This window comes from Zootoca vivipara, chromosome 2, assembly GCF_965207765.1.
Source record: "Zootoca vivipara chromosome 2, rZooViv2.hap1.1, whole genome shotgun sequence".
Taxonomy (NCBI): domain Eukaryota; kingdom Metazoa; phylum Chordata; class Lepidosauria; order Squamata; family Lacertidae; genus Zootoca; species Zootoca vivipara.
In genome coordinates, this window is record NC_142584.1 from 111439416 (window position 1) to 111462716 (window position 23301).

Consider the following 23301-nt stretch of genomic DNA (forward strand, 5'->3'; position numbering starts at 1 on the left):
CATTTTTATTTTTGAGCCGGAGGTTTGCAAGGAATGGGATTGGCTCCTTGAGAGGTTTACGTAAGGCCTGCCACCTGAGGTCCCTGTCTGGGGAAAGCGAGTGCGTGCAGCATTATTGCAACGTGCGCCGTGCATGTCTGTGCTCCGAGGAATCCTGTGTTTACGTGCATGTGAATCGGAACTGCTCTCTCGATGCCCCAGCTGGAGAGTGCTGGTCTGGCGTTTTCTGGCAAGTCCACAAAGCGTGCTTTCACGCTCCCCCCTCCTGCTCCCCCCTTGTGTAAAATCCTGCTCGGACAAATGTGCCAGGGGATCTGGGAGCCAGGAGCCCCGGGGTAGACGCAGAGGCTGTTTGTTTGTTTGTTTGTTTGTTTACTCAGCCTTGTAAACCCACCTGTTATTAGAGGCTAGGAGCTTGCATTTCAACGCTGGCCCTGGTTGCAGGCGGAAGACTACACCCTCATTTGCGGCCTGCATAGAAACTGGCTCTGGGGATGTTGAAAACAGTTGCTTTATTCCTGCATTGCATCGGGTTGGAAGAGGATTGAAGGACTGAACCTGGGATGCAGAGCAGGTTCCCTAAGTTTCTTTCATCCATGTGGCCTCAAGAATTCAGCTTGTAAACTTGCTTGTTATTCATTTAATTGGGGACTAGTTAGCGTGCTGGAACACCGGGGCAATCAAAACCAGAGCAATTTAACTAAAGATCTGAATTCTAGAGTGCAGGAGAGTGATCTGTCGAACTTCAATAACTCAGGAACGAACCTTACCAACTCCTTGGCAAGCTCGCAGATCCTTCCCAGGCGGAGAGGAAAATGGCGAAAACAGGTTATTTACTGGGACAGTGTGATTTGTGCAAAACAATGAAGCACGGGACGGCGCAATGGATAACCTCTGAAACAACAATGGGATATTAGCTTCGTCCAAGGCATGTTGGAAAACAACCAGGGAAAGTTAGACATAGTATTTTACAAGGACAGGAAGAAACACCATGGACAGAATAATTGCCACACACAGGAAGAACAAGGATATAGTCTGAATGCTTCACCTGTAGATTTATAAATCATTTAATGTGTCAATACAAATGGAAGTCATTCATATTGCAGTTGTTGTGTAAGGGATTGGTTATTTTGACTGGAGTGCAATTGAAATTAATAAGAGTTTGGAATGCAGAAATAAAGTAAACCAAACATCAATTCTAGCATGCAGGCGGCCATTTAAATTATATAATTTGGCATCTGAATGATTGGTTCAGTGGTACCTTGGTTCTCGAATATAATCTGTTCCAGAGGTCCATTCAGCTTCTGAAACGTTCAAAAACCAAGGTGCAGCTTCTGATTGGCGCAAGAGCCTCAGAAAGAATGGCTGACAGCCGCATCGGGCATTCGGCTTCCAAAAAACTTTCGGAAACTGGAACACTTAATTTTGGGGTTTTGGTGTTCTGGAGCTGAAATGTTTGAATACCAAGGCGTTCAAGAACCAAGGTTCCACTGTACCAGTAATTGTATTATAATTGGTAATGTTATAATGAGGCTATTATTGGATTATTGTACTTGAAAACTAATAATTATATATATATATATATATATATATATATAGAGAGAGAGAGAGAGAGAGAGAGAGAGAGAGAGAGAGAGAGAGAGAGAGAGAGAGAGAGAGAGAGAATGCAATGCATGTCTTGCCTCGGATCTGGCCTGCTGGGGCTTTTCCACTGTCATGAAAGACCTTGCTAAGCTTGGACACAAGGACGCTGCCTTGTACCGTGTCAACCTAGTTCAGAACTGTCAGTCCTGATAGAGGTTTTTCAGGGGTTTTAGACAAGAGTCTCTAAATCTGACGGCTTTGGCACACAAAGGGAATGCTCTCCCACCGAGCTGTAGCCTCTCTGTGCTTGGGATTTTCTTGTGTTTTCTTTATTTCTGTTAAACTTAAAAGTGGTGCCTCGACTTACGAAGATGATCCATTCCACGGCGCTCTTCGTAAGTCGAAGTCTTCGGTTGTCGAAGCGCCCATTTTGCGCATGTGCGAAGTGTGAATTTGCGCTTCTGCGCATGTGCGGACCACGCATGTGCGGCGAAAAGACTTCCGGGTTTGCAGACTTCGTAAGTCGAAACCTTTGGAAGTCGAGTCATTCGGATGTCGAAGTACCATTGTATGTGACTAGGCAGAATCCATTGCCCTCTGTTCCCTGACAGACACGTGTTGACAATCTGCTATAAGGCCCTCCCTCCCTTGTGCGCCCTTGAGATCTGCACTTGGTTGGGCACGGAAAGAGGAGGAAACAGAAGTTGTGTAGCGCAAGCGGGGCTGGTGCAGCATTTGATGCAGGGCACAGATGCAGCATTTGATGCAGGGCACAGCCTTTGGCCGCTAAGGAAGGGCTCTTTCCTTTTGCACGACAGGAAGTCTTTCCACTCATGTAATGGCTTTATTGGAGTCGGCCCATTAATGTGTCCTGTGTTCTGCTGTTCCCATAAGTGATAGGATTATAGAATTTTGGCATTGGAAGGGTCCCCAAGGGTCATCTAGTCCACCCCCTGGAATTCAGGAATCACAGCTAGGGAATCCCCGACAGGTGGCCATCCAGCCAGACTGCCCTCTTTCCCCCTTTCTTACAGATGCCCCCTTTGAATATCTGCTTATCCGAAATCTCCTTTAGAAATCTTTGTTTATGAAGAAGCAGCCCATAAATAAAAAACTAGTGGTCAGATTTGTCTACCTTGGCTTCCCCCAGCCGGGTACCCTCCAGATGTTTTTGAACTACAGCTGGGTTGGGAGCTCGCAGAAGATGTGGTTCAAAACATCAGAAGGGTCACCAGGTGTCAACATTGGAGTTAGTTCTCTATTAGAAAAAAGGCAGTCTTCACAGACGAATGAAATGTCAGGCCAAATGAGCATAGCAGCTCATTCTCAATAGGTCTGGCCCCATGAATCAGTTGCTGAGACTGAAGGTCTCCCCACAGCCGTCTAAAAGTTGCCTCCTCTCCAGGGTTTTCCCCCAAGCAATCGGAGACTGCGCCTACATGCGGCCAACCTCTCCTCTGCTCTTTTTATGCCTCTCTTGGTCCTGGGAGACCAGAGGAGATTAGAGCTTGTCGCATCAGGATGGGAAGACTCACCTCTGCCTCTTCACCTCCCTCCTCTCCTGCTTCTGATTCTGGACTTCTTTCTGCCACCGACTCCCCCCTCTCACTATGCCCTGTTACCTCCTCAGCTTCAGACACCACCACCTCCCAGTCTTCCCCCTCTGACCACTCATCGTTGTCCCACCACCTCTCCCCGGGCTCTGTGCTTTCCCCCCTCCCCGGTGCTTCCTCAGCTGGTTCCTCCCATCATTCCTCTGTGTCCACCCGGCCCATGATTTCATGCTGGGGGAAGGCTGTTTTTTGTGACTGTTTGCTCTGTTCCCAATATCTCAAGGCCTCTACCCTCTCTGGAGCCCTCAGTGGCAGTTGTGAACGTAACTTAAGTGCAGAAGCTTTGGTTCCCAACTCCTCTTCTCTTCTCTTCTCTTCTCTTCTCTCTCTCTCTCTCTCTCTCTCTCTCTCTCTCTCTCTCTCTCTCTCTCTCTCTCTGTGTGTGTGTGTGTGTGTTTTCTGTTTTGCTTCTGGCCATAAATCCTGAGCCCACCTAGGACTCAAATGGAAAGGCCAGGCGCTCAGGAATTGGATTGTCAACAATATAAAAGGCAACACGATGACCATGTACAATATGCAAAATCTTACTGGGATATCTTCAGAGCAGCAAACAAAATGAACAGAAATCTTTGAAAGTCTCTGCAAGTCTTTAAATGAAACAAGATGCCAGACTATAATCCGGTGAAATAAAAGCTGTAAAGCTTTGTGTTGTCAGCAAATAAGATGTCCAATGCTGCTGGACATATTGCTTCATTTAAAGACTTGCAGAGACTTTCAAAGATTTATGTTCATTTTGTTTGAAGTTCTGAAGATATCCCAATAAGATTTTGCATATTTTGTACATGGTCATCGTGGTGCCTTTTATATCGTTGATGTACTTGTTGCAACACAGGGGTTTGATTGCTTGTTTCCAGGACTTGGATTGGGCAAGTTTGGTGGTGGAATGAGCTGCCACCGCCTTGGTCTTTGTTCCTCTTCCAAACTGCCCCATTAACATGGTCATAAGAGCACAAATCAGTTAATATCTGCCTACAGCATTTTATTTCTGGGAAGCGCATCTGTCTCTTTATCATTCTTAATTCTTTTAAAGGGGGGTGGGAGAGAAATGTGTTTGGAAAATGGAAGACGCGAAGCCCAGGATCCCAGTTCTTCTTCTTCTTGGGCCACTCCTGACCTGCTAAGTTGCCTCCCTCTAAGAACCCCGAGGGTCCTTGGCTGTCACTATACAGTGGTGCCTCGTTTAACGAATGCCCTGCTTAACAAAATTTCCGCTTAACGAAAGGATTTTTCGAGCGGAGCTTGCCTCGCTAGATGAATGCGTTTTACGAAAAATTCGTCTAGCGAATCGCGGTTTCCCATAGGAATGCATTGAAATTCAATTAATGCGTTCCTATGGGCAAAGAAAGTCGAAAAATTCAGTGCATTCCTATGGGATTCGCTAGACGAATTTTTCGCTATAAGAAAAGACCCGTGGAACGAATTAATTTCGTCTAGCGAGGCACCACTGTACCTTTTTTGCATTCTGTGCCTTTCTGAGAATAGTTGTTTTAGTGGAGAAGATGAGAGCGCTCCAGTTAATGGCAGGGCGTCTCCCAAAAGGGAGTTTCAGTACTGCTTTGTAAACTTTTAAGCTGCGGTGAGCTCTGATACCTTGCGCTCTGGTATTACCTGCCGCATAATATCTCCAGTGTGTGGTTTGCAATTGACCACAAGTATTGGCTGGGTGAGTGTCCCTGGCTCTCAACCAAAAGGCTGCACAGGGACAGCTGTGGGCAGGATTCCTGCGTTACAGGGGGTTGGACTAGATGACCCTTGGGGTACCTTCCAAGTCTGTGATTCTATTATCTTTGTGCAGGCGGGTTCCCTTGAGAACTTTGCAGAACATTTCTCGTAGGCAGGTGACTAGGTTCATGCTCGCCAAATCTCACAGTGGCATCTTCATGTTGGTGATGGAAGAGCGGTTGTTGACATGTTTTCGTTGGCCATTTTTAAAACCACACTCCCAATAATAATAATAATAATTTATACCCCACCCTTCTGTCTGGGTTTCCCCACCCACTCTGGGCGGCTCCCAGCAGAATTAAAAGTACCCTAAAACATCAACCATTAAAAACTTCCTAAACAGGGCTGCCTTCAGATGTCTTCCAAGAGTCATATAGTTGCGAGAAGCCAAGTTGCAGGGAACCAGGCAGAGGGCCTTCTCGGTGGTGGCGCCTGCCCTGTGGAACACCCTCCCATCAGATGTCAAAGAGTAAAACAGCTAGGTTATGGAAGAAGAATATGAAATTTACTGCATGTACTGTTTTAAGAGAAAACATGATGAAAATGATGTATAGATGGTATTTAACACCAGTAAAACTTGCTAAGATTTACCATAACCAAGACAATAAGTGCTGGAAATGTAAAAAGGTGGAAGGAACATTCTATCACATGTGGTGGACATGCCCATTGGTTAAGGATTTCTGGGAAAAGATAATGAATTGAAAAAAGTGGCTGGGGTATAAATAAATAAATTATTTATTATTACCGGTATTATTATTATTATTATTATTATTATTATTATTATTATTATGCGGGGTTCATTGATGATGAAGCTTTCAAATTGTTTGTTCAGCGCTAGATCTTCATTTTAAAAGAGAAATTATGGTGTCCTTAATGCTCATCCTAGCTGCCTTTTTTTTTAAGCCTTTGATTAACCAACCAAATATTTCCACATTTCTGCCGTGAAGTTCTGCCAAATCTTTCAGTGGCAGCTCTGTGCTGGAAGCAACAGCTTCAAATGCTGCCCCAGGGCTGGAGGAGATAAGCTGGAAATCTCACTATCTCTGGCATGAAGCAGGAATCTGTTTCCTACATTCCATCCCAACATGGTGCGTGTGGTTCCCCCCCCCCCAATCTTTTCTCTTCCTCTCCCCATTCCCACACCGCCCTTGGCATGCTGGGATCTTGCTGGGGCAAGTTTCCAGCTTGTTTACCCAAGACAAATGACACTGAACTCTGCCTTCTCCTCCTGGCCTTGTCTGATGAAGCATCTGTTCCTCTTAGGATAATGCAGCGATCTGAGCTTCTGCCAGAAATGATGTCTCAAGGGAAGGCCTGATTTATTTTTTAATTGCCGAGTCCTGCCCGCCTGGAATCTAAAAGCCAGAGGCGGCTCCTCCTCCTCCTTCCTGTTGGTCGGAAGTTTCATTCTTTTTGACCAGACCGGATCTCCAGTCCCAAGATATACAGGGGTCCATTTCCCCACTTGCCTGAGTTGGTTTGGGAAGAGACGCTTTTCTTAAGCCATGTGGTGTCTTTCAGGTAGGTGAGGATGAACTGAAGTTCCTTGGAGGAAGGGTGAGCTCAGTTAGTAGAAGCCAAGACTCTTAATCATGGGTCTGGGCCCCAAAAGATTGCTGCATTGCCGGGGGTGGACTAGATGACCCTTGGTGTCCCTTCCAGCCCTATGATTCTATGAATTAAAATCCCGAAGCTTAACTGTATACCCTGTGCCATCACTATACTAATTTCAGTGCGTCCACTTATAGGGTCTTGTGACAATCTTCTTGTTTAGCCACTTTTTTAGAGAAATGTTTGACTTTGAGGAAACTGACCCAATATGTACGCATTTTGCAGGAATCGAATTGTATTATATTCTTTCCCCACCACCACCAATTGCAATTGAAATCTTTTTGTTTGTGTTTAATTATTACTTTGGTTTGGTTTGTGTTTTGATATTGTTTAGCTCCTTTTGGCTCCCTATACCCCCCCTCGCCCCAAATGAATAAGGGAAAAACTGTGGCGGGGCAAGGGGGGTTGGGGGGGGGTTATTGGTTTGTTCTTGTTTTTATTGTGCATTTTATGTTTTTATCTTCTATTTTTATGGTGTGAACTGCCCTGAGACTGACAGATGAAGGGCAGTATACAAATTTAATAAATAATAATGATCATGACAGTATGAAATAGCCTTGAGCTCTTTTTCATCATCATCATCATCATCATCATCATCATCATCATCATCATCATTATTATTTATACCCCTCTATCCGGCTGGGTTTCCTCAGCCACTCTGGGCGGCTCCCAACAGAAAATTAAAGCACAACAAAACGTCAAACTTTAAAAACTTCCTGTTACAGGGCTGCCTCCAGATGTCTTCTAAAAGTTGGATACAGTGGTGCCTCGCTAGACGAAATTAATTCGTTCCAGGACTCAATTCGACCTACGAAAATTTCGTCTAGCGATGCACCGTTTTCCATAGGAATGCATTAAAAGTCAATTAATGCGTTCCTATGGGCTCGGGGGGAACTGGTGGCAGAGGCGGCGCTTGTTCTCTTGGCTCGGGGAAGGCAGGCAGGCGCTTCCCCGAGCCAAGAGAGCAAGCGCCGCTGCTGCCAACGACAGAGCCGGATCGGACGAAGCTTCAGAAGCTTCGGCGGATCCGGCTCTGTCGGGCGGGGTGGGGGAAAGGCGAAGGAACGATCCTGCGCCTTTCCCCACCTCTGCCAAGCCCCATGCTGGCGAGAAGCGGCGGCGGGGGAAGACGTTCCCCCGCCGCCGCGTCTTGCCTGCCTCCCCTGACATGGAGCGTGGCTTCGGACACCTCCGAAACCGCGCTCCATGCCGGCTGTGCGCGGCAAGACGCGGCGGCAGGGGAAAACGTTCCCCCACCGCCGCGTCTTGCCTGCCTCCCCCGACACACAGTGGGGATCGTAGGGGCTTGAGAAGCCCCTACGATCCCCGTTGTGTGTCGGACGGGATGTGGGGGGAAACGCAGAATTTCTCCTGCGTCCCGCCCGCATCCCGTCCGACACACAGTGGGGATCGTAGGGGCTTCTTCTCCTGCGTCCCCCCACCATCCCGCCTGCCACACAGCGGGGATCGTAGGGGCTTCTCAAGCCCCTACGATCCCCACTGTGTGTCGGACGGGATGCGGGGGGGACGCAGGAGAAATTCTGTGTTTCCCCCGCATCCCGCCTGTCGAGGGGCTAGAGGCGGCAGCGGGAAAAGACCTCCTACCGCTGCCGCCTCCCGCCTGCCTCCCCCCACACGGAGCGCAACTTCGGAGGTCTCCAAAGTTGCGCTCAGTGCCGGGGCTGCGGGGCGAGAGGCGGCGGGGGGGAAAGACCTTTTCCCGCCGCCGCCTCCCGCCTGCCTCCCCCCACACTGAGCACAGCTTCGGAGGCAAAGGAAGATTAGCTGTCAGCTTCCCGCGCTGACAGCTGATCTTCCTTTGCCGCTTTCTATGGCCGCGCTTCGTAAGACGAAGTGGCGGCCATAGAAAATTCTGTCGTCTTACGAATGCCTCTCGCAACGCAAAACTCTTTCGTCTAGCGAGTTTTTCGTTGTGCGAGGCATTCGTAAAGCGAGGCACCACTGTAGTTGTTTATTTCCTTGACATCTGATGGGAGGGTGTTCCACAGGGCAGGCACCACCACCGAGAAGGCTCTTTGCCTTCAGACCTAACTTGAAGAAGGCATGTTCGTGGAAACAAATTATTAAGCAATGGCAAAAATAGGCTACAACAATTTAAAACTGAAGAAATGGGGGGGGGGCTAAAAATAGACATATTCTGTGTCGAAAGCCAGGAATAGCAGTGTGTCTACAGGTGAAACTCGGAATATTAGAATATCGTTGAAAAGTGCATTTATGTAATGCAACTTAAAAGGTGCAACCAGTATAAGATAGATGCATGACATTGCAAAGCAAGATATGTCAAGCCTTTATTTGTTGTACAGGGGTACCTCTACGTACGAATTTAATGCGTTCTGAACACACATTTGTAAGTCGAAAAAAATTGTAAGTTGAATCCCATAGGAATGCATTGGGAGAAAAAAATTGTAAGTCGAAGCAACCCTATCTAAAAATTCGTAAGTAGAAAAATCCTATCTAAACAGCATCCAAGATGGCGGACGGAGCTCCATTCGTAAGTAGAAATATTCGTAAGTCGAGTCATTCGTAAGTAGAGGTACCACTGTAATTGTAATTATTTGTCGTTAGGCGGGTGAATTATAAATGGAATGTAATTAATGAAATGTAATAGCGATGTTTATTTTTGTTTGTTTTTGTATTATTGTAACTATTTGTTTTATTACTGTGGAATTTCCAAAAGAAAGCATTTGTAAAAATTAAAAGAAAAATAAAAAATAATAGGTTGCATTACTGAAATAAATGCACTTTTCGATGATATTCTATTTTTCCGAGTTTCACCTGTATAACATCACTGAAAGCTGCATTACCAAGGTGCCTCTGGAAGTTTCCAGGTGCACCTCTGTGGGGAGGTGGCCCCACAACTTAGGGGCTGCCACAAAGCAGGCCCTCTCCTGGGCCACCCCTACCCTCCGAGCTTCTGAGGGTAGTGTAACAACCAAGAGGGTTTAACATGTGAGCACCTTGAATTGGGCTCGGAAACAAACAACGCCACTGTTTTAAAACGGATGTTCTGCAAGATCCAAACGGAACCGCAGCCAGTAATCTGGCCGCTGCATTCTGGACCCCTTGAAGTTTTTCAAGCTGTCTTCAAGGGCAGCCCCATGTAGGGTGCACTGCAGTAATCTAGTCTGGAAGTTACTGCAGTATGCAGTACAGTGGCCAAGTATCTGTGCCCCCAAGTGGCAAACATTCAGGAGCTGGGGAAAGTCACGTGTGTGCGCGTGCGGGCGGAGAGAGAGAGCACAAACAAAGGAACGTAGGGCATAATTTGGCAGCTTTCCTCCTAGCGTGGTTGGAAGAAAGCTTGGATTCCTTGATGTGTCATTGCAAAACTTCTGATGTCCTTCTTGATGTGTCATTGCAAAACTTCTGATGTGTCATTGCAAAACTTCTGATGCCCAGCCTGCCTGTCAGCAGTCCCTGATATTTCCCTCCACCATACCAGAGAGAACATTCCTTCCTCGCGTCAGTGTTCTTGTTTTTTAGTGCACCTTAGCATGATGGTTTCGAAAGACCAGGCCATAGTGTATGTTGGCAATAGTGCTGTGGCAAAGTGGAGGGTGTGTGTTTTTTAAAGATAGATTGTGCTAAAAAAAATCTTTGGAAATAACATTATTATTATTATTATTATTATTATTATTATTATTATTATTATTATTATTATTATCAACAACTAAGGGAATTTAAATTGCCCCAGAAAGTATGGATCCAATTTTACAGAAGCATCATTGAAACAGTTCTCTGTAATTCTATTACTGCTTGGTATGGTACAGCCTCCAAGACAGACAAGGAAAGGCTCCAGCGAGCTGTAAGAATTGCAGAAAGGGTAATTGGTGCTAGCTTGCCTACAATAGAGTCAATCTATGCTACCAGAGTTAAGAAGAGAGCACAGAAAATTGCAGCAGATCCTTTACATCCCTGCCATCGTCTGCTAGATTTACTCCCACCTGGACGTCACTACAGGTCTTCATATACAAAATCGGCCAGGCACAGGAACAGTTTTTTTCCCTTGTGCCGCCCCTCGTATTAGCAGATTATCGTTGTCCTTTACTTCTCTACGCAGATGATGCGGTGCTACTCTCTTACTCCAGAGTGGGTTTAAGGAGAGCACTAAAGATTTTTGCGACTTATTGCCATCTTAATCATCTGTCTATCAACCACACCAAGTCAAAAGTACTGATATATTCAAGGAGTCGAAAACTTTATACATGGAAACTGGAGGGCACGAAAATAGAACAAGTACACAAATTTAAATATTTAGGAATCTATTTTCAATACAATTTAGGGTGGAAAGCGCAAGTTGAATACCTTCAAAACAAGACAAAAGCCCCATCGCACTCCCTCCTCTGTTTTTTTCTATTCCGAGGGGGCCTTATTCATCCCTGCAGCCTTGAAAGTGTATAGCATCAAAGTGATGGCCACAATGGCCTATGCTGCACCTTCATGGGCGGCCTTTGCAAATCTCTCACCTTTAGAGTCGCTTCAAAGCCAATTCTTACGCCGACTTCTAAAATTACCAACATGCGTAAGTAATGCGGCTATTCGCTTAGAAATGAAGATCCCCTCAGTGGAGTTAGTTTTATGGAGGCGAGTTTTGATTTATTGGATATCCCTATGGCATAAACTCCCGAACCACTATCTCATTCAATGCATATGGCGGGATGACTTCACAAATTTGTGGTCAGGAAAAATCCATGCCAAATTGCTGTCCTATGAGATCTCGCCCACTGAATTGCTCAAACTGGATCTAAATGCGGCAAAAAGGTGTATAAATCAAAGGCTGGATGATGCGGAGCTATACCAAAATTTCTTAGCTGGTGGTGGAGTATGCTCGCCGTTAAATTTCGGCATAACCCCTATTTACCGTGCTCCATCCTATTTAACATCGCTTACGGCTGCGTCTCACCGATATGCCTTCATTAAAGCTAGGTTCAATGTTTTTCCAACAAACGTGCTGAGACATAGATTTACTAAGGGCCAAGTCTCTTCAATGTGTGCTTGTGAAATCAAAACATCTAAATCTCTACATCATGTTATGTTTATCTGCCCTATGTACAGTTCGGCTAGTGCTAGTATACTAAATTCCATAATCCAGCCTATGGCTGACAAACCAGTTGACCTTCAGCTTGCCTGGGCTCTTCAAGATGTGGATCCTTATATTACTCTACAGGTTGCTAAATTCCTAATAGCCGTCCTCTCGTACAAGAGACGGAATGGAATGTTAGCAGATTATTTATAGTTATAAGAATTTTCTATAATGACATCAGATATTGATTTCAGCGTAGTGCCTAATTTTTTTAAATCATAATCTTAAACTTTTCTTTTATAATTGTTAATATTTGTCCTTGTGAGCTGTGAATTGTGTTATATTACTTGTGGCTTGAACGGGTCCGCTGTCTTATTTGATTTATTTTGTTGTGTTTTATGATGGGTGTAAAGCCGAATAAACATTCTGATTCTGATCCCTTGTGCCATTAAATTGTTAAATTTGTAGATGTGTAGCTGAAGGAGAGGTCAATTATGGGTGGGTTTCTTTGCTTATTTGTATTGTGAGTGGAACAGTGTGTGTATGTTTACATTGCAATGTAGCCGAAACAAATTCCAAGTATGTTGGAAAATGTACTTGGCCAATAAATTATTATTATTTATTATTTATTGAATTTATATACTGCCCTATACCCAGAGGTCTCAGGGTGGTTCACAGAAGAAAATCAAAATATAAAACCACAAATATATATAATAAAAATAAAAACAAGAACCCAATAACTGCCCCTCCCAAAAAACCCACCTTTTTAAAATGGCGTAGGATATCAATCAAATCAACCGAAGGCCTGGTTAAACAGGAACGTTTTTGCCTGGCGCCTAAAGGTGTATAATGAAGGCGCCAAGCAAACTTCCCTGGGGAGAGCATTCCACAGACGGGGAGCCACTACAGGGAAGGCCCCGTTCTCGTGTTGCCACCCTCCAGACCTCTCGAGGAGGCGGCACACGAAGGAGGGCCTCAGAAGGTGATCTCAGGGTCCGGGTAGGTTCATATGGAAAGAGGCGGTCCTTGAGGTGTTGTGGTCCTGAACCGTTTAAGGCTTTATAGGTCAAAACCACTGAGTCAAAACCACGGAGCAATGGATTCAAACTACAAGAAAGAATATTCCACCTAAACATTCCTGACAGTAAGAGCTGTTCGGCAGTGGAATTTGCTACCAAGGAGTGTGGTGGAGTCTCCTTCTTTAGAGGTCTTTAAGCAGAGGCTTGACAGGCATATGTCAAGAATGCTTTGATGGTGTTTCCTGCTCGGCAGGGGGTTGGACTGGATGGCCCTTGTGGTCTCTTCCAACTCTACAATTCTATGATTCTATTCTAACTTTGAATTGGGCTCGTAAACTGTTTGGTAGCCATTGCAGTCAAACCAGGATCAGTGTAATATGCTCAAACCGTCTTGCTCCGGTGAACAACCTGTCCGCTGAATTCTGCATCAGCTGAAGTTTCCCAACCTCCTTCAGAAGCCGCCCTACGTATAATGCATTGCATTAATCCAACCTTGAGGTTATCAGAGCATAGACAACAATACTGTAGTTAGGCTATCCCTGTCCAGATAGGGGCGTAGCTGGACCACCAGCTGAAGCTGATGGAAGGCACTCTGTGCCACTGAGGCCACCTGAGCCTCGAGTGACAGCAAAGGATCCAGGATCTACCCCTAAGCTACAAAACTGCTCCTTCAGAGGAAGTGTAACCCCATCAAGAGCAGGCGACCTCCCACCCATCTGGTCTAGGGAACTACCCCCTAATAGTGCCTCGTTCATATCTGGATTGAGCTTGTTTGCTGGCTCTCATCCAGTCCTTTAGCAAGGCAAGACACTGGTCCAGAATAAATCTGGGACTCAACTACATTAGTCAAAAAACAGCATTTTGATTGTGTTAGAAACATGCAACACCAGATGGCGCTGGAGAGCAAAAATTTCCCCTGTGTGTGGATCCACTCCTGGTGAAATCTCAGGTGCCGTGTGTGTGTGTGTGTGTGTGTGTGTGTGTGTGTGTGTGTGTGTGTGTGTGTGTGTGTACTTGCAAGGAACTGCATAAAAACACTTTACTCCTGTAGTCCTAGGACAGAAGCTTGCAAAATGGTGTAAATTAAGGAACCTGCCGCACTTGCTCATCAGGGAAGATCTCTGGGCGTGGACTTTGAGTGGCCTCAAGGCAGAATTTTGATGGTTTGACAGCAAAGCAAAAGTCTGCCCATTAAAGAGGGGCTTATAGGTCTTTTCTGAGCGGGGAACGGTGCCTTCTAGCTGTAGTTCGCTTTGCCATGCACCAGGCTTAAATGATGGAAGATGCAGAAGGCTATATCGGAGTCAGGATCACACACAAGGTGCTGGGTGCCCCTAGTTCAACACATCTCTTGGTGCAGCTATGAGCTCATTTGGCCAATTCTCATATCCTTGCGATGCCTCGCTCCCCACCGATGGCCTTGCCAACCCGAGAAGTGAAACAAACACAGCGTTATGAATTATTATGTATGCTCTAACTTAATTTCATGATTTTGTTGTTATGGATATACATTTTTACAGCTTTTTTGGGGGGGTGTTTCTGTTTGACATGCAGCGCTTACAAGAATCCAGAATACCTATTAATGATGATTGTTTTGGCCATTTTAATCTCCAAATTTCAATCCATTTCAGTCTATTGCTATGCTAACTTTTTGACAGTTTTGAATTGTTGTTAATTTTATTTGACGTGTCTTTTCAAAAACTTCCTTGAGTTTTTTTAAAAAAACAAACAACAATCATCAAGCGTTGCATAAATTTTGTGAAAATTTATATGCTGCTCAATTGCAGCCGTCTCTCAGCAATGTATGATAAGTGTAAAAAATACAACAGAGATAAAAAAAACCCAAACGAAAAGCGAATTATAAAATGGAAGAATGGCTTTAAAATGGCTTCTGAAATAGAAACGGCATTAACTCTTTCCCTCCCCCCCTCCCTCCTGCAGGGACAATGGAGATTTCGCTGGGCCAGGGGCTCCTCATTTTGTTCCTGGTGGTGGTCCCACTTCTCTACGAATGGAGTACCACCTTCAAGTACTACTGCAAGATGGCGTTCTACAACAGCTACATCCTCTTCCTGGCCGTCATCGTCATCCCTATTTGCGCAGTCCGTGGGCGAAACGTGGAGAATATGAGGTAAGTACAAGAGTTTGTTTGTTTGTGTGTATTAGGCTCTTTGGGAGGCATTCAGCTAACTCATTCTGCTAGCACAAGGATTTCCGTTCGTACCGTGGGACCCCCCCTGTCCCCTTCCACCTTCCCCAAATCTGCTCAAGTGTTAGGGTGAGCGGTGGGAAAAACCCCTAGAACAGATTTAGGGGGGGGCATGGGGGAGGGAGGCTTGGGGAACAATGTTATTCCATGCCAAAGGAAGTCCATGTGCTGCTGGGATGTTCACATAGCCGGCGCAATGGTGGGTGCAGCCCTTCTTGTGTTTGGTGGGGTTGGGGCGGGGATGACTCTTAAATCTTTTGTTGGAAGATTGGGCCTGACTCGGCTTGCTGAGAGAGGAGAAAGAGGGGGAAGGAAGTCAAACTTAGAAACGTTAAATTGATTGTAAAGCTAATGAAATGTATAAACTTGAAAAGTATCAATTAAAACTTAAGAAGAAAAGAGAGAAGCTTTTTGCATGGGGTTTGCATAGGTGGCACTGTGGTGTAAACCACAGAGCCTAGGGCTTGCCAATCAGAAGGTCGGAGGTTCGAATCCCGGCGGCGGGGTGAGCTCCCGTTGCTCGGTCCCAGCTCCTGCCAACCTAGCAGTTCGAAAGCACGTCAAAGTGCAAGTAGATAAATAGGTACCACTCCGGCGGGAAGGTAAACGGCGTTTCCATGCGCTGCTCTGGTTTGCCATGCTGGCCACATGACCCGGAAGCTGTACGCCGGCTCCGTTGGCCAATAAAGCGAGATGAGTGCTGCAACCCCAGAGTTGCTAGCGACTGGACCTAATGGTCAGGGGTCCCTTTACATTTACCTTTAAGGCAGGCAGAGCAAAGGACCTCCAGATTCCTAGACTATCCCTGCACCTTTTAACCGGAAGGTTGGTGGTTCGAGACTGCCCAGGGATGGCTGTGGGCAGGAAACCAGCTAGATGACTCTCGGGGTCCCTTCCAAAGCTATGATTCCATGTAGCCTCTGACCTCTTTTCTGGCCTCCCTGTCCTTTTTTAAAAATTCAGACGGATATGTCTTAGGTTGCATCCAACTTCTCACACTTACTCCTCAGACCTCAAGGTGAGAGGTCACCTTGAATCCATCATCGGAAAATAGAGAAGCAAGCATGACTCCTTTGGTCTTCCTTAGATGACGTAATTACGTTAGAGCTAGAACAGTTTTCTATCCAGGTTCTGAGCTTCCCAGAATAAAGCTATTTTTTTTACTCTGCTCCATGTGCGATTGCAACAAGTGACATCTACTCTCTAACCAGATTCACAAGTTGTACAATGCACAATTTGCATGCCAAAGAGCTCCAAGAGGCTATTCATTTCAGTTTCCATAACTTTGGTATCTCTGTGTAATGTAACTTCGGTTACACAGAGCGCTTTTCATATTAGTACGACGGTACTTTGGAGTGGGGGCCGCAGGTGGCGCTGTGGGTTAAACCACAGAGCCTAGGGCTTGCCGATCAGAAGGTCGGCGGTTCGAATCCCTGCGACGGGGTAAGCTCCTGTTGCTCGGTCCTGTTGTTGTTGTTGTTTAGTCGTTTAGTCGTGTCCGACTCTTCGTGACCCCATGGACCATAGCACGCCAGGCACTCCTGTCTTGCACTGCCTCCCGTAGTTTGGTCAAACCCGTAGTTTGCTCGGTCCTAGCTCCTGCCAACCTAGCAGTTCGAAAGCACGTTAAAGTGCAAGTAGATAAATAGGTACTGCTACAGCGGGAAGGTAAATGGCGTTTCCGTGCGCTGCTCTGGTTCTCCAGAAGCGGCTTTGTCATGCTGGCCACATGACCTGGAAGCTGTACGCCGGCTCCCTCGGCCAATAATGCGAGATGAGCGCCGCAACCCCAGAGTCGGTCACGACTGGACCTAATGGTCAGGGGTCCCTTTACCTTTCCCTTTACTTTGGAGTAGGGATGGGCAGAAGGTAAATTGGGTTCTACTGGTACATCTCTGAGTGATTTATTCCGAAAGCATTTATGAACCGCTTAATGTTTTAAAAATCCCTTAAGCAGTATGCAAGCTGAAAAAAACAATGTCGCCAAAATACAAACTTATAACCAATGAAACCACAGAATAAAACACATGTTAAAAGGTATTAAAACATTTGGGATGTAGCTTTATTTGAAAAGCTTGGGAATAAATTTTAGAGGGCAGCGGCGGCGGCGGGGGGGGGGGGGGATCTGGATCTGAATGGTGTGATTTTGTAATGTATCTGAACAAGGAAACTCACGACAGAATAGCCCTCATCTCAGTATGTTGCTATGTGGAAATTATAGTCCTTTGTGCTGGTAGAAATAGTAAGAACAATACTGACACTTGTTAATATCTTTACACTTTGTGAAGAATAATTCCTGCATTATTTGTGCTGTGCCTGTTACTCTCTGGAACTGAGTTTTATTTGCATTTTAAACTATGCCCTTTCTGAGTATTTATAGATAAAATCAGTTTGAGGCTGTTCTGCTCTGCACCCTTCCTCGATGACTTTTGGCCTAGCTGGAATGTCCCCACAGACTCTGACAATGCCTCTTGTTTCCTTAGATTAAGGATAGAGCAGGATAAACTAGCCTACTGCACAAAGGTAAATTTTGCATTAATTTTTTTCCCTGCCAACTTTTGCCTCTGGCCCTGCCCACCACTGACATTTGGCCTCCTAGAATTTTGCTCAGAATGGAATCTGGCCTCTGGCTGAAAAAATTTATTGCTCCTTGCAATAGAGGAACGGGGCGGGGGTGGAGGCAGAGAGAAAGAGGAGAGATGCTGCTACATGGACCTGTGGCTTGGTTTTAGATGGTTTTAGATAGCAATGTGACTGAAGGCGAGTCTTAGGGGCAGATTTGGCAGGTATAATAGAATTATGAGTTGGAAGGGACCCAGGGGTCATTTAACCCAACCCCTTGAATGCAGGAATTTCAGCCAAAGCATCCATGACAGAGGGCCATCCAACCTCTGCTTAAATACTTCCAAGGAAGCTTTGAGAATTTATATATATATATATGTGTGTGTGTGTGTGTGTGTGTGTGTGTGTGTCATTTAAGGACGATTTTTTTTTTGGAATTTGCTCAATGAGGGGTTCTAAAAATATGTTATTGCACATGAGGAATCCAAATATGCAATTATTTTTATGATTGGTTTATGTTTAGCTTGGTAAATTGAGATCTGTTTGAAATACACTAAAAAAAAGCCAAAAACTCACATTTTGAAGCGAAGTTAAAGTTTTTAATCATTTTATACAAGCGAAAATATAAAGAAATTTTGTTTCCAGCTGTAACAACATTTCATTACTTTATCTTAGGCATCCCCAAACTGCGGCCCTCCAGATGTTTTGCCTACAACTCCCATGATCCCTAGCTAACAGGACCAATGATCAGGGATGATGGGGATTGTAGTCCAAAACATCTGGAGGGCCGAAGTTTGGGGATGCTTGCTTTATCTTATAACGTCCTATTATAGTAAAAAAGAATAATAAATTAACAACTTCAAGGGCTGGTGTCACATGATCATGTATCTGCTGAGGGCCCACATCTGAGTAGTAGAGCCACTGGCAGAAGCCCCCTGGACCATGCTCTTCAAAAGAAGTGTACACTGTTAAAATTTGATTCCTGTAGAATCTAAAGGCCTGCTCTTGATCCTCACAAAGATGGTGTCAGACTTAGAGAAACCATATTCCATGCAGGTCAAGACTTCTGTTCATTTAATGGTTCTGAAGCAGGAGAATATATAGTATTTCCATCCTTCCATCACTGTGATAGAAGGGTTACTATAATGCTTATTATCCATGCTACTATTGAAGGAACTAAAATCTTGTCTTTCTTAAAATGTGGCAATCCTTATCTTAAGATTGGGTGCCTGCCCAACAGCCTGAATCCTACACTATCAGAATGCTGTTTTTGCACCCCCAATTTATCCAATAAGGAAATTCGACTGAACTTTGGTAGCTCTACTTTACAGTGTATTTTTAACACCTCCAAGTAGTTTATCCAGTCCTCTGCATAGACTTCCTTATCGTGTTTATCATCATAGCTATTCTTCAAAGAAAACATGCTTTTCTCCTTCATGGGAATAAAATTCTGTTTCAAAGGGTGGGAGTGAGCAACAAAAGGACAAAATTCTCTGCTGAATATAGTATATATATATAGTATAGTATAATAAAATGATGTTGGTTGGTGAGGATCCCAGCTCCTTTGATGACCACACAATTGTTCTGGTACCAGAGATGCTCTGTAACATATTCAAGCAAGACCCCAGCCCCCAATCTCCAATGCAACACAGAAGACAATTGCTAGGGCTGGTTAGATGTCCTCATGCCACCCCATTCTGTCTATCTCGGATAGATGAGAAATCTACTTGTCAGAGCATTTCGGCTTTGAAACCCCAATGACCTCAGTGGGTGGACTGGTGGTAGAAAGCAAAAAAGATATCACATACTGTTGTATAATATTCATATTCATATTCATATTCATATTAATAGTACAGATAACTACAATACATATATAAGAGAACTACAATACAGTGGTACCCCACAAGACGAATGCCTCATGCAACGAAAAACTCTCAAGATAAAAGTGTTTTGCGTTGCGCGAGGCGACTCTCAAGACAAAGTTTCCCATGACCGCGCTTCGCAAGACAAATAGGAATGCATTAACTAAATGGGTAGACCGGGTAAACCGGGAAAATTTTAAACTGTGCTTTGCAAGATGAGTTTTTTGCTATACGAAGTGACTTGCAGAACAAATTAATTTCGTCTTGCAAGGTACCACTGTTTTAGGCACTTATCAACATCTGTTTTCATCAAAATTGGGGAATAACCTATATGTTTATAAATGACAGGAAAATTTAAAAAATGTTAAAAAGTAGGAACTTTTCACATAGAGATTTACCAAGCAAGACCTCAATATTTACAAGGAACCAAAATATATTTCAAATTACCTCATCATACCACAACTTTTAAACACCCCTCAAATCAGGATTTTTAAAGATGAAAAATTCAACACGCCCATATAGTGGTATAGAAGTAAAATGAACAACCACCACCACAACAAAATTCATTGTAAACAAAGAGGTACCTAGACATTCTGTTGTGGCCACTGTAACCTGGGTTTAAGGTGCTATTTGACGATGAACTTACATATCTGAGACTGCACAGGGGATGAGGCGATCTTTTAGGTGAGTGCCACAAGGAGCCATCTTGGACTTCACCTGAGGCAGCAAAATGTCTTGCGGCAGCTGCTTCTTACATTATTATAGGCAGGTTGGCCACCTGTGGACTTCACCTTTACCTTTACTGTATTGGTAGAAAGAGGAGAGCCAAAAACAGCAATAAAAACGATTTCTTGCTGCTTTGGTATTTTGAAAAGTGAAAGCTGCAGTGAACAACACTGGCCTCTAGAGGGAGCATGAGCACTCCGGACACCTCAGTGCCTCAAAAATTATTTTTGACTGGCAGCTTATTATTTTATTACCATTTTTATTTATTAGATATTTCCCCCACCCTTCATCAAAAGATCTCTGGGCAGTTCACAAGATAAAAACACAAATAAACAGCTAAACAACAGCAACAAAACAGTAGCCCACCATCCCACACATGCATTTAAAAGGTTGTGGCAAATTAATTAGCCAAAGGCCCAGGTGAGGAGGAACATTTTTGCCTGGCATCTAAAGATATACAGTGAAACCTTGGTTCTTGAACACCTGGGTCCTCGGAAAGTTTTGGTTCCCGAACTCCGACAACCCAGAAGTGTTTCGGTTTTTGAACGTCCGATGCTGCTGTCGGCTATTGTTTCCACGGCGCCGGCACCAATCGGAAGCTGCGCCTTGGTTTTTGAACGTTTCAGTTGTCGATCGTACTTCTGGAACAGATTACGTTTGAGAACCAAGGTTCTACTACTGCAGTGATGGGCAACCTTTTGAGCTTGGTGTGTCAAAATTCGCCAAAAAACCGAGCATAACTCGGGTGGTATGTCACTTCGAGAAAAAACCCATAATTTCACGATATTTAGAGTTTAAATAATAAAAATGTATAATTCTAATATATAACTGTATTTAATAAACCAAAAACTAATTATTTAACCAAACCAAACCAAAAAACCCTTATTTATCACAAAGTGCCCAGAGTTGTTGAGCTTTTTTGGGGGAGCTGCTGACCAAAGTTTTGGAGGATTTTTGGGGGGTGCAAAAGTTGCTTTGCTTTTTTGGGAATGATGCCCCAAAGCTGCTGCGCTTTTAGGGGGGAAAGAGAACAGAAATAAATGACGAATAATACCTTCGCTGGAACTAACACGCAACACCGACATAGTCTGCCAAAACGCCAAAAAACCCAGCACAGAACGGGTTAAAAAACCAATCTCTGGCTACCAGCAACAACAACAACAACAAAGGATCCGGGTTTTAACAGCGGAGACAAGCTGTAGCGTGAGGAGGAGCTGGAGAACAAATGGGGGGAAAACAACAACAACAACGTGAATGGGCCGATGGGGCGCGTGCCAGCAGTGACGGCTCTGCGTGTCACGTCTGACACGCGTGTCATAGGTTTGCCATCACTGTACTACTGTATAATGAAGGCACCAGCCACCAGGCAAACCTTCCAGAAGGGAAGATGGCAAAGTGTTGTCATGATCAGCAGCGACTGCTGTGCCGTGAGGTACGGAAGTGGCAGGTGAACAAGTTTTCTCCTCCCTTTTCTTTCCCATCTCCAGGATAATCCGGTTCATGATGCTGCATGTGAAATACCTGTACGGGATCAAGATTGACGTGCGGGGGACAGAGAACTTCAACATCAAGCAGCCTTATGTGATCGTGTCCAACCATCAGAGCTCGCTTGACTTGCTCGGTACGGCTGGGCACGGGGGGGGGGGGAAGGGGTCTGGGTAGGTGGCTGAGGGCCATGTGGCCAGAATGTGAGTAGAAGACCCCTTGTAACCTCTCCCGTCAATCCATTTTACCATACCACTAAATTATTATTAAGAGTTCCTGCCCAATTTAAAGCAATCTTCATTGGTTTCTAAGCAGGTGCAGGGAGACTTTGGACCCCTTGATCAGGGGTCAGCAAACTTTTTCAGCAGGGGACCAATCCACTGTCCCTCAGAGCTTGTGGGGGGCCGGACTATTTTTTGAAAAAAAATATGAATTCCTATGCCCCACAAATAACTCAGAGATGCATTTTAAATAAAAGGACACATTCTACTCATGTAAAAACATGCTAATTCCCAGACCGCCCGCGGGCCGGATTTAGAAGGCAATTGGGCCACATCTGGCCCCCGGGCCTTAGTTTGGGAACCCCTGCCCTAGATGTTCATAGAATTGTAAGGTTAGAAGGGACCATGAGATTCACCTAGCCCAGTGCTTTTTTTCTGGGGGGCCGCGGGGGGCCGCATACCCCTAAACATTTTTTAGGAAGAAAAGCACTGACCTAGCCCAACCCCGTGCAGTGCAGGAATCTTTTGACCAGCGTAGGGCTCGAACCTGCGACCCTGCAATTCAAAGTCTCATGCTGAACTACAATAACTCCCATCAGCCCCAGTAAGTGTGGCCCACAGCCAGGGATGGTGGCTGTTGGCAGCCAATAACCTCTGGGGAGCCAAAGGTTGCCCACACCTGATTTGCAGAGTTGGGAAGGCATCTTCAAAAGTCGTCTTCTTCTTTGGCAATCACTCGTAGCCGAGTAAGATTGTCTGCCATAAACACGGTTTTAACAATGAGTCCATAGGTGACTGTGGAGGCCAATTCTGGATCCACACATCCTTCCACAATGGGGACATTGGTTTCTGGGCAGGAGTCGATCACGGTGAGGGTTTGCTAAGCGTGCCTTCCTCTTAGCATGTTTCTCCCTTTCGTCCTGCGTTCGAGTGTCTTCAAAGCCCATGACACCTTTGCTAAAGACTGTTCTCCAATTGAAGGGCTCACAGGCCAGTGTTTCCCAGTTGTTGGTGTTTATCCTACATTTTTTATATTTCCCTTGAGAGAGTCCTTAAACCGTTTTTGTTGACCACCATCATTACGCTTTCCATTTTTAAGTTCGGAATAGAGGAGTTGCTTTGGAAGACAATTATCAGGCCTGGTTATCACAAGTAATTTAGTCTGGGAAAGCCAACCCTTCAGATGTGACTGAACCATAAATCCTGTTCCCCTTGACCGCCGTCTGCTGAGAGTCTAACAACATCCAGAGGGGGACTGCATTGGCTGCCTCAAATTTTGGTTGACCTTTTTAGTTGAATTTTGCACAGGAAGGGAGTCCAGGAAGTGTGAAAACATTTTTTAAAATTTGCTTTTACATCCCAATGGGGAAGCTATGGCCCTACAGCTAGACTGGTGACTGGGGCCGGCTGCCGAGACCATATAACACCGGTCCTGAAAGACCTACATTGACTCCCAGTATGTTTCCGAGCACAATTCAAAGTGCTGTTGCTGACCTTTAAAGCCCTAAATGGCCTTGGTCCAGTAAACCTGAAGGAGCGTCTCTACCCCCATCATTCTGCCCAGACACTTGAGGTCCAGCGCCAAGGGCCTTCTCGGTAGTGGCACCCGCCCTGTGGAACGCCCTCCCATCAGATGTCAAAGA

At 45.1% G+C, this 23301-nt stretch overlaps 1 protein-coding gene across 3 annotated transcripts in view; it reads left to right on the top strand.

Moving 5' to 3' along the window:
- Positions 1-23301, top strand: part of AGPAT1 (1-acylglycerol-3-phosphate O-acyltransferase 1) — a 41411-nt gene that overhangs the window by 11795 nt on the left and 6315 nt on the right. For 2 of the 3 annotated variants that reach the window (XM_035107096.3, XM_088663636.1), the window contains exons 2-3: positions 14535-14724; positions 21440-21573. In XM_035107096.3, the coding sequence (XP_034962987.1) occupies positions 14540-14724; positions 21440-21573 (319 nt within the window). In that variant the 5' untranslated portion in view covers positions 14535-14539. Of the gene's footprint in view, positions 1-6328; positions 6441-14534; positions 14725-21439; positions 21574-23301 lie in introns of those variants that run through there. The other variant, XM_060270806.2, reaches the window with a different exon arrangement.